Source organism: Sorex araneus, chromosome 5, assembly GCF_027595985.1.
Source record: "Sorex araneus isolate mSorAra2 chromosome 5, mSorAra2.pri, whole genome shotgun sequence".
Taxonomy (NCBI): Eukaryota; Metazoa; Chordata; class Mammalia; order Eulipotyphla; family Soricidae; genus Sorex; species Sorex araneus.
In genome coordinates, this window is record NC_073306.1 from 92,830,483 (window position 1) to 92,842,810 (window position 12,328).

The 12,328-nt window shown below is 45.5% G+C and overlaps 1 protein-coding gene across 1 annotated transcript in view; it reads right to left on the reverse strand.

The window, feature by feature from the left end:
• The window catches only part of SLC22A15 (solute carrier family 22 member 15), a 107,463-nt gene extending 96,311 nt beyond the window's left edge, over positions 1 to 11,152 (reverse strand). The window contains exon 1 of the mRNA XM_055139654.1: positions 11,066 to 11,152. Within this exon, the coding sequence (XP_054995629.1) occupies positions 11,066 to 11,152 (87 nt within the window). The remainder of the gene's footprint in view (positions 1 to 11,065) is intronic.
• Between the last annotated feature and the right edge of the window lie 1,176 nt (positions 11,153 to 12,328).

Below are 12,328 nucleotides of genomic sequence, written 5' to 3' on the forward strand. Positions count from 1 at the left end.
TGAATGGCCATAAAAGATCAATTTCCTAGCTTCCAGATCTGGACCACAGAGCCCAGCTGCCAACTTATCCTCAATCAAACTTTCTGGCTGAGCTTATTCAATTCTCCAAACATGACATATATTTATTGCACAGTATGAAAAGCAGATGGATCTGGAAAAATCCAGCTCAAAGAAACTTTGAACAAAATCTAAACCCCTCTGAAATTCATGTTTGTCTGTCCTTTTTTGCCACAGAACTGGACACTAGTAGTGGATATGAGTTTAAATCCTTCATTGCTAAGTATCTTATTCTGGGGTCTAGCTGCTCTGCCGGTAGTTGAGAACCAACTGCACAGCACCGGGCAGCCGGTGCCCAGCAGCACTCACCTGTGTTCAGCGACCACCATCCCGGCTGACCCGGAACCAAGCCTGCACTTGTTTTGTTTTGGAGCTACATCCAATAGAGCTCAGGGCTTACTCCTGGCTCTGCCTAGAGATCCCTCCTGGTGAGGCTTAGGGGCCATTCAGCATGTTAGGGGTAAAACCTGGATCACACAAGTGCAAGACAAATGCCCTGCCCACTGTACTGTCCTACTCCAGTCTCTGATCTTGCCTTTCTTACAAACACCCAGCGGCTCCAGTCCAGACAGGGTCTTGGTGGCCCTCTCCTACTTTCCGACTTTCTCTGGACACTCAAAATGATCTTCCCATTTTTCTCTAAACCCAGGCTTCATTGTCAAGCTCAGAGCATGGGGTGCATTCTCTAACTGGCAGAGGACAAGCCTTGCCGGTAATCCTCAGCTCCCCAAAACCACCTGAGCATAGCCCCGCTGGCCCCCAAGGATCAAAACTGGTTGGTCACCCTACCTATAATAGGCAACTGCTCGGAATGACCCTCAGGCCCAACCCACCCCCCACCAGCCAAATAGTGGGGGAAATATTTTAGGATGAAAAAGTCTAATCAACATCAGGAAAACAAAGAGCACATGTTTAGGGTTCTGTGCAGAATTAGAGGGCCAGTTCAGCTTTTCTCAAATTAGTCATCTAAGAGCCTCCTTCTGAGTTTTAGAAATACCCATTTTCTGTCTTCTGTTATTTATTTACTTGTATTCTTTTAGATTGGTTCAAAATGTTTAACTTAAATAAATTGATAGAGAAATAAAATTGACAGAAAATATCAATATAGCTATGACCTGCCAGAAGAACCTATTAAAATCAACAGTGGTGGGTCAGAGAGATAGTACAGGAGCTAAAAAATGACCCGAAATTGATTTGAATCCTGGTACCACACATGGATGCCTGAGCACTGCCAAGGGGTCGTTCCTGAGCACAGAGCTAGGGGAAGCCCCTGAGGATCATGGGGTTTGACTCAAATCCTTCATTCCAAAAAATAAAAATATAACAGTGAGACTGGAGAGATAGTTCAAAGGGCTGGAGCAGAAGTGGAAAACCTAGGTTCAATCACTGGCACTACCCCCAATTCCCACCAGTATGGACCATGAGCACAGAACTGGGAGTAGCCCCTACGCATATCTGTGCATGGTCAACAAACAAACAAAAATTTAAGTATTTAAAGAAAAAAATAAACAGGGGATAGTGTGATAGTACAGTGGGTAGGACATCTGCCTTGCACACAGCTGACACTGGCTCAATCCCCAGCAATAAGGAATTATGGTCCCCAGCATCCAGAAGTAAGCCCTGAGCACAGGAAGTGTGAAACAAAAAACAAAAAACATAATAATAATAATAATAATAATAAACAGCACGTAATGATGCCAAGGGTTTTACTTGGATATGTGAGAAGAGATATGTGCGGAGGGGGGAGAGGTCAGGATGTCTGCAAAAGGCGTGGGCAGTTGCTTCGGGGCTGCATACACACAGAAGCCCATCTCTGCAGGCTCGTGTATGGGGGCTGCACAGCACCTGGGCCCTGCATCGCCCACCCCTCCCAGAATGCTCCTGCAGCTTCTCTGACTCCTGGACCAGACACGGAGTGAATTCCATGAGGAAAGGTGTTTGCTTCCCCAAGGTTAATTACAGCAAGAATGGCACAGACTCTGGTCAATTCTGACACATTCCCAATCCCACCCCCTCCTTCCAGGCGCCTATCCTGAGTGCGACTGATACTGCCACAGCCACAGAGATATCAGCCTCCCTGTGGCTGTGGCACCCCTCCCATGACGGTGACTGGGACCACCCCCAAAACTAATCACTCACCAGTTACACATGGAACAACGGGCATATAAGTGATGAACACACACATGACACATGCATCCAGCTGCACCCCAAGACTTGTTTGCTGCTTCTCTTACTGAACTGACATAATCTTAAAATATACAGTCAACTATGGGCATTTGTTAAATCTGGAAGTAGATGCAGGTAAAGCTTGATAGTCTTTGTAGTTCATTTCTAAATCTGACAAATTAGAAAAAAGTTTTAGGGGCAGAGAGATAGTATGGAGGGTCAGGGGCTTGCCACAAATGGTCAACCTAGGTTAAATTCCCAACATCCCATAGGGTTCCCTGAGCCCACCATGAGTGATTCCTGAGCTAGAAGCCAGGAGTAAGCCCTGAGCACAGCCAGATATGGCCCAAAAGACAAATTTTAAAAGAAAGAATATTTTTAGGGGGCTGAAGAGATAGTACAGTAGGTAGGGTTCTTGCCTTACATGAGGCTTACTCAGACTTGGTCCCCTGTATCCCATATGGTCCCTCAAGCACCACAAGGAGTGATTACTGAGTGCAGAGCTAGGGATTACCCCTGAGTACCACCAGATGTACCCCGAAAACAAAAAAAAAACAATAAAAATACCACGAACAAAAAAACAGGTAAGAATTTTAAAAAGAAATTTAATAATGGAAACATTCAATTCTAACCAGACAATGTTTTCTGCCAACTTCTGAACTTTAGTTCATTCACAGTTAAAATGAAAATATTTGCAAATGTTTTGAATAGCACTAGCATTAAATAAAACGTCCTTTTCATTCTGTTTATTTTTTTGTTTGGGAACCACACCCAAAGCTGCTAAGGGCTTACTCCTAGTGGTTCATGAGGGCCAAATGTGGTGCTGGTAAGCAAACCTTGGTCAGCTAAGCATAACGCAAGTGTCCTACCAACTGAGCTATCTCTTCAGCCATGGAATTTTCATTTTAGACAAAGAGGATTGCGAGGAATTGAAAAGGGAATAATCAACTTCTTCATGAGTGATGAATGTTCTTTAATATCATTTCCACATAGTACCTCAATCTATCATGCAAGCTATTCTTTAGGGCAGCAAAGAATGCAGAAAGACGGGCAATTAGAGGGGCTGGAGCAATAGCACAGTGAGTAGGGCATTTGCCTTGCAGGCTGCCAACCCAGGTTCAATTCCCAGCATCCCACATGGTCCCTTGAGCACTACCAGGAGTAATTCCTGAGTGCAAAAGCCAGGAGTGACCCCTGTGCATTGCCGGGTGTGACCCAAAAAGAAAAAGAGAAAAAAAAAAGACAGGCAATTAGAAATAACTAGAATAACAAACCAAAGAGAAAACTAAGGAGTAGTTCTTGCAAAGAGTAGAAAGATGTGTCTTCCTCTTGGACACGGCAAAGAAACATGATGGGTGAAAATTAGCACTGAAGGAAAAGAAGAGGATGGATGTTCAGAGTTTGCATCATACACAACGAACAGCAATATATAACGGGTAAATACAGATGAAATAGAGGCCTCCTATTCATCCATAAAGTGGGACAAAGTGTTTGAGGACCATGAAAGGAGTGGAGACTGGGGCAATGTGCACAGGAAGGAAAGCAATCACTTGGGATAGGTGAAGGCCAATCTCAGAATAATGACACAGGAGGGTCAGAAATCCAAACCATACACAGCTGGAGCCACAGAGAACTAAATCATTAAATTAAGGTACGATCTATGTGGAAGCAAGTGCTACAGGATAGCACTATATGAAAAAGTAGTTGTTTATTTATGAGTATTTCAAGGCAGCCATAAGATTAAGACAAAAATCAAACAGAAATCAAAATATCTGTCCCTAAAGTATATATACTTTATAATAAACAGTCTGCAGACAGATACACCAGAATGTGAGTGTGCTCTTTGCTTTGGGGTGGTAGAATTCCTGGTGATGATACTCCTGTTCTCTTTTCCTCACAGTCACCATATAGTATTTGGGGTAAGGCCCATACATATCCAGGAAAGCAGTTTCTGTTGACACCTTGGTCAAGTCAAAGTAAGAATTCCTGAGCTGTTTGTCTTCTGTCTTTGGATGTGATGGCTCTTTCTCCCAAGGCAATCTATGACCATGCTGAGGATTCTAACTGGTTTTCTTAAAACTTCAAAATCAACACTGACACGTTGCCACTTAAACATGAAGCCAAATAACCTTCATCTCCTGTGTTTCCTGGACAGAAATTTGAGAGGCTGAGGTTTGCAACTTTCTCAGCTTTCCGCCAGGGGGCACTGTCTATCTAGAGACCATAAAAGCTTTCCTGAAGGAGCACTGGGGACAAGAGTAGCTAAGATCTCTCACCTTGGTATCTCACTCATCTAAACTGCTGGAGGAACACTAGGAAAAGGCTCCTCCAGACTCTTTGGAACCTCTCAGGAGTCCCAAGCACCAGACTGGCTGACAAAGCTGCGTCTGAGAACTCAGTTTTTTTCAACTAGCCTCTGTTTAGTCATGTCACAGGTTTCAGTGCTGTGATAGAGAAGTTCTTACTCAGGCTACAGGATCTCATCAATGTTACACTCTTCGACATGACAATAATCCCCTTGGGTTGAAGGCTTGTCTTAGCTATTGGTGGCACAAACATTACTATGGTTGAATTGAAAGATCCATATCTTGTATAACTGTGGACGAGTCTAAGTACAGGGGTTAATGCACTCGCCTTGCATGCAACAGCTCCAGTTCAAATTTCATGCACCACATAGTGTTCTCCAAGCTCTGCCAGGAGTGATCTCTCAGCGTAGAGTCAGGAGTAAGTCCTGAGCATCACTGGGTATGGCCAAAGCTACATTCCCCCACACCTCAAAATTTAGTCTTGCTATCAATCTCCTGGGGATGGTGGGGAATGGTGACAAATGCAAAGCACAGGGAACAGATTTTCTATAGCAGCATCCTACACAAAGCTGAATGAAATCAACTGAACTAGACTGATTGTATGCCATCTGCCTAGGTTCAATGACCACTGGCCACAATCATAACGGTTAAACAAATAAAGAGTGAATTATTGTGCTCATACAGTGATCTGTAGCATTCCCTCCCAGACATGGATTCTCTTTCCCATGTTTCTTTTTTCTCTTTTTTATTTTTGTGTTGGACGTAGAATCTCCTACCCCCATGCCAGGCTTTCTTCACTGGGGCCCCTCAGAAGGGGGTGGATTGAGTTTCCCTCTCCGCCCCAAGCAGAGCCCCAGCAGCCGAAAACCTCCGGAACTCATCCAACAGCCATGCTCAAGGCCACTCTCCACATGCTTGGACGAGCCTCACACATGAAGGAACCTGCAGAGGAACCCAGGCATGCAGGACCTGGGGCTGAGATCTCCATGCCTGCTCATATTGGGACTGGGCCTCCTCCACCCAGACCCCCCATTTTCCAGTAGCTTGGCTGTTATACCCACAAATTCCCCCCAGTGCCATGTAATGCTATCAACGGCCAAGATCCAGAGACTTAAAAAAAACAAAGCTCCTGGAAGTTTGCGGCTGCAAAGCAGCCATACAGCCTCTTATAGTCTAGCCCACTGATGTGCCTGAAGCAGCACACATGTGTTTGGTTTTAACATACTTGCTTGTATTCTCTGATGTACATTCTCTGCCCCTCTCGGAGAGCCCAGCAAGCTACCAACAGTATCCCACCCACACAGAAGAGCCTGGCAAGCTCCCTGTGGCGTATTCAATATGCCAAATACAGGAACAATAACAGGTCTTATTATCCTGACCCTGAAAGAGCCTCCAATCATTGGGAAAGATGAGTAAGGAGAGGCTGCTAAAGTCTCAGGTCTGGGACAAATGGAGATGTTAATGGTGCCCGCTCGAGCAAATCAATGAACAATGGGATGACAGTGGTACAGTGATACAGTGATTTTTGTGTTTGGTTTACATGGTAGCACTCAGGACATACTCCTGGCTCTACACTCAGTGATCACTCTTAGCAGGTCTTTACAGACCATATAGGGTGCCAGGGATTGAGCCCAGGATTGAGCTCAAGCTCAAGCTGAGTTCAAGGCAAACCCCCTACTCACTGTACTCTCTCTGTTGTCCCAATCATATTTCTGGGTTTTTTTTTACATTAAAATTTGCAAAGAAGAGTCAAACCAATAAAATATTTATGAACCAGAAGGAGCAAGTTGCATTTTTATCATATTTGCTTCAGATTTTTAAATACACAGAAGATCTTTATACTTCAACCCTGTCCCATACTCAAACAGCCCCCCTCCCAACACATATTTTGCTTCATAAGAAGCAAAATTCTTTGAGACAGGTGTGGGACATAATCCTCCATGTGTTTATATTTTCACATTGCTCAAATGTATTCATAAACCACTGCATTAAAAGTGTACAGTTTACATCGTCTTATATAGTGAAATAAAAGTATATATTACATCACATGTATATCATAGATCACTTTTTCTTTTTCATTTAACATTGTATTTTATAGATGACCTAAGTAGCTGTGTCTAGACTGAGTTTGCTTATTGTGTCAGGGTTCATGACATTCATTCCACATCGTTCTTCATCGATTTGCTTGAGCGGGCACCAGTAACGTTTCCACTGTGGGACTTGTTGTTACTGTTTTGGGCATATCGAATACGCCATGAGTAGCTTGCCAGGCTCTGCCGTGTTGGCAGGATACTCCGTAGCTTGCTGGGCTCTCCAAGAGGGACGGAGGAATCGAACCCGGGTCAGTTGCGTGCAAGGCAAACACCCTACCCGCTAAAATTAATGTTTGTTACAGATTGCACGTTCCTGTTGGATGTTTTAATTTGGTGAAAATTCTGCTATAGCTGTGATACATAATGCCAGGGGAAAGGAGAAGCAGAGTCTGTGGCTTTAAATAAAGAAGAGGCCCTTTGCACGGAGTCTAAAGGGATCAATAAAGAGAAAATTATTCTACAGCCTTCGGCCTCTTGGCAGTCTGACAAGCAAGAACACACATACACAGACACAAACCAGCACCAATGCCCTCCACTATCTGATTCCCAATCAGAAAATGGAAAACAGGGAAAAGGAGCTGGCAAATAGTACAGTGGGTAAAGTGTTTACCTTGCAGGAAGTAGACCCATGTTCAATCCCTGGCACCACAAAGCCAGGAGTCAGCCCTGAGCACAGAACCAGGAGAAAGTCCTGAGCCCAGCTGGGTGCAGCCACTGCAAAAAGTAAATAATTAAATGGAAAGAGGAATAAACAGATGTATTCATTCTGAAATATCATGAAAACAGCAGGTAATGGGCTTGCCTTGCATGTGGATGACTCATTCAATCCCAGATGGTCCCGAAGTACTTCCAGGACAAGCCACAAGTGATCCCAGAGCGAAGAACAGGAAGCAAGCCCTGGACACAGCCAGTGTGGCCTACCGCCCTCCTGCCCAAAAAACCCGAAGGTCTCTGGCCTGAGAAAGGCACATAGTTTTGGGGTAGGAGTTTGGCAACCCTCACCCTGGTGGGCTGACGGACTATTCATGGCTCTCTACTCAGGATTGACCTTTGGAAGTTCTCCGGGGATAGATGCAGAATAAGGGTTCAAATTTGGGGTGTTGTGATGCAAACCAAGAGCATTAACCCCTGTACTAACTGCCTGACTAAAAATGTTATATAATAACCATTTTTATGTAAGGCAATCTTTCTTCTCTTTTAACATTTTTTTTGTTTGCAAAGGAATTTTAGAACCACATTTTATAGATATTTGCATTTTGTCTTAAAGAGAAGTGAATACGATTTTTATCTATTCATCATTCATCTGAAAGTTGAATACTATGGGGAATCCAACGATAATGTTTCCAAGGAGTGAAAAGTAACTCTCCTATCCTATGTAGACATTGAGGTAACTTGCAAGAATGTACATGCTGGTATAAATAATAATGTAAGAAAATAGTTTCTCTAAAGATCTTTAGAGTTTTTGTAATGCGGTTTGTTCTCTTATTTGAATTTGGATGTATTTGAAGCAGAGGAATTAAGACTGTTTTAGAAATAAAAAATAATGGTCCCAGAGGAGGAAAATGAAAAAGGAACTCTAAAGTGCCCATCTCTGTACCTCTAGGATGGTTTTCTACAGCTGAAGTCGCCTATCCATCTGTCTGTCCTGCCATCAGATTAAAACATGCAAGACTCTGGCAGGACTGCTGGGTGGGGAAGTGGGGATGGGGGTGGCGGGCGCCTTCATCAGGCAACCACAGATGATGTTCTTATTTTAAAATCAAACATAATGGCCAGAAAGATAGTGTAGTTTGTAGGGCACTAAGTCCTTCCTGGAATGACCCCTGAGCCAAAAGTAAGCCGTGAGTACCAACAAAGTGTACCCTATACACACTAAAAGGAAATTCATTAATCTTCCAGTTTATTTAGCCCCAGAAGAACAGAACTCTCTTCTTCCTTTGTGGGAAAAGCTCCCCCAAAGAAAGATGACAGCCTCAGGAGACAACTGTGCAGTACACCCCCATTTATTCCTCTCTGTAGGTCAGTTCTCTGAACCCAAACAAGTTGCCAACAACGTGGTAAAGACGCCTTTTGGGGGCTTCCACTAACCCAGCGTAGGGCTGAGGGGTGTTAGGCCATTTGGATCACCTTCTCAATGGAATAGTTAAGTCCTCACAACCACGGTTGAGGATTTGCTTCTGCCTGGACTAGGCTGTGTCCTCCAGAGGTACAAGGCAAACTGGTCAGCCTACACTTCCAACATAAACAGTTCTTCACTCCAGCACTGAAGACCTGGGCTACCATGGCAATACCAGTGATTGACCTGCTCACTGCCTCTTGTCATTTTTTGCCAACTCATACCAAGTGGACCTACTTTAAACAAAAAAGTGAGGAAACTTACAAGACTTTAACTCAAGGCACTCAAGAAAAATTTGTGCCTGGTGAGTGAACAGCAGGATAGGCAAATAAGACAAGAATGTAGACTAGAAGGATGGGGAAGTGGTACTGCTGGCGGAAGTTATGTCCCTGGAATCATTGTTAAGAAAAAGGAAAAAGAAAAATCTCTCAAAGAAGTAGTGTTACAACCCTCAACCTTTAACATGTTAGCAGCCTCTTGTAGAAGGGTTTAATGGCCCCTGGATAAAATACAACAATCCTCACACTCTTTCCTCTAAGGATACTTTTTTCCTAGCTTTCTCAGCAGATTTTTCATAACAAACAATACAAAATATATTATTTCGGTTCTGCCCTGAAGCAGGGATTGGGGTTTAGGATGGAAACATCCGAAATATGGTGGTGGGAAGGTGTAACGGTGGTGGGACTGGTGTTTTAATATTAAATGTAATCAAATATTGTGCACTACTTTATAAAATTAAAAAATTTTAATAAAAATAAATCACTGTATCACTGTCATCCCATTGTTCATAGATTTGCTCGAGCAGGCACCAGCAACGTCTCCATTGTGAGACTTGTTACTGTTTCTGGCATATCAAATAAGCATGGGTAGCTTGCTGTGCAACAGTAACTACTTAGGATTTAGCAAGAGCACTTACCCCCAGTCCCTGGGAAAATGTACTGAAAGTTAAATCAAAAACTTAAAAGGAGCAACAGGATACTGTGTATTTGTGAACTGAGAACTTGTTTGGCTAGAGAAAAACTAGCTTCATCTAACAGTCCAACATTTTCAGGGGTGTTCTGACTGGTTATAAAATCAGGTAAACTTTTGAAGACTTAAAGAAAAAAGGTAATGATTGACTAATCAGTGGTGCTCCAGGCTTAGTCCTGGCTTTGTGCTCAAGGGTCATTCCTGGGAGCTCAAGGGACAACATGGGGTGCCAAGGATAGAATCCATGCAAGGCAAAGACCCTGCTTGCTGTCCTATCTTTCTGGCCCCATCTTCCCTTTTTTATAGTGGAGGCCATGGCTTTGGTGGTGTAGCTGAAGTGGGGATGGGTGGTGGGGAGACAAAAGGGCCAAAACCAGTGGTACTGGCAGGGGGTCACGTGGTGCTGGAGCATGAACTCAGGGTCTAGTGTATGCCAGGCACGTGCTCTTCCACTTGAGTTCCCTCCCTGGCTCTTTTATGCAAGGTTTAAGTAACTGGTGCATTGTAATTACATCATGACCATTGGTCTTTGCCTCAGAAACACTATCATTACATGATAATTGCAACTATCTCAATGTCTACTGTCCCACCCAACCAGAAAGCAAGAGTGACAGAATGGAGACTGATTTGTTCCCCACTAGAGCTGGTGATGCTCAGCCCATCAGCACTCACTAGAATAACTTGAATGAAAGAATGAGTAAAACTACTAACACAGAGTAGGTACTGATGAAGGATTTGTGAATGAAATCCCTGTCTGATCTGGAGAGAACTGGTTAAATCAACCATCTCTGTGAGTGAAGGAGTAGTTCTAAGGGCGTTACATACCCTTTGCACACGCAATCTCTTTCAGTTGGGGTGGACCAACAGGTTCGAAGGTGTGCAGCCAGATGTGATGCCTTTCTATGAGCACACATCCTAGGTGTCACTATTGCATTTACAGAAGTCTCAACCAGAAGGCGCTCTGAGCACTGACTCCGAGAAACTTAGAGTAAGAAGAACCATAGAAAGTCCTTGGGCGAGGGAGGTCCGTCCAGCCCGGGAACAAAGATGATAACAGTGGGCGCTGGAAGAGGCCTCTGTGAAGCCCCCCTTAGCCCATGGTCACTGGGAGTCTTCTCTGTGTTCTAGATTCCGAGGTGCGGGAGACACAGGTACGGTTCACTTTACAGCCACACGCTGCTACGGACAACAAAGGGGTTCTGCAGCCCTTAGTGACCCGTTTCTAGCCTTGGGCCCCCCCGCGCGCCCCCAACACACGCACACGCTCCTTCCCTGGCCCGGGGAGGAAGGGGAGGAGGAGGGAGACGCGCACACGGAGCCCGCGGGCCGGCGGCGGCCCCGGAGCAGGCGGGACTCACCTGCAGCAGTGCGGCCAGCAGCAGGCACAAGTAGCCCTGGTAGATGCCCAGCCCGCCCGCGGCCCTGAAAGCCTCCTCCAGCTCCATGGCGCGCGACGCGGGGAGCGGGGCGCGGGGCGGGCGGGGCGCGGGGGGCGGGCGGGGCGCGCGGCGGGCGGGGCGGGGACGTGGCCGGGGGTCGGGCGGGGCGCGCGGGGCGGGCGGGGCGGAGGACGTGGTTGGGGGACGGCGCGCGGGCGGCGGTGCGCGGGGCGGGCGGGGCGGGCGGGGCCGGAGGACGTGGCCGGGGTGGGCGCGGGGAGACGTGGCCGGGGGCGCGGGGCCCGGCGGCGCACAGCTTGGCGCTGTGGGGGCCGCAGCTGGGGGGCTCTCGGGCTCCGCCCGCCGGGCTGCCGTGACTCGTCCGGGCGGGCAAACGTCCTTGTTCCGCATTTGCAGAACGCGAGTAACTGCCTCTGCCGGGCGGGACGGGCGCGAAAGGAGCCAGGCGGAGCCGGACCCGGGACGGCGGTGGACGCGCTAGGGGCCTGAGGCCGCCAGTCGCCTCGTTGGGAAGCAGGAGGGTTTTCTTAAGCCCTCCGCGAGCTATGTGCAGGCCTACTTTTCATTTCTCAGGCTATCCTATTTATATTGCATTCTTTCCCGTCTCCAGGGGCCTTGTGCACTTCAGTATTTTTTTAAAAAACCAGTTTTTATTCTTTTTATTTCTACAATTCACTTCTATTTTCTGGATTCTAGAATTATTTAATATAATTATATAATTTTAATATAATTGTATGTCTTTTCTGTTTGCTTGTTTTTACTTTTGTTGCTCTGCAGTGTTTTTTTGACTAAATACACGATTTGAATGTTTAGCTTACTTCAACTTTCCTTTTTAAGAACAATTATGTTTGAGACTATGAACTTTCTCTGTAAGTACTGCTTTGCTCTGTCCCACAAGTTTGACATGCTGTACTTTCACTGTCTTTTAGATTTCAAAATTCCATGACATCATAATTTCCTCTTTGACCAATGAGGAAGCACCACCTATGGGAAGAAAATAGTTTCCTTTTACTATTAAAAGTTTACTGTGTTTGTTCCTTTTGGGGGCCATACCTGGCTGGAGTTCAAACCTGGGCACCAGCTTGCAAGGCAAGCACCTTACCTGCTGTATTATCTCACTGGCCCCTTATTATTTTTAAAATTTTTATAAGTTTTTAAGAGTACTGATTGAATCAGTCATTTTATCATCATCAAAATAGCTCTTTTCTCTTTCAATGCTTT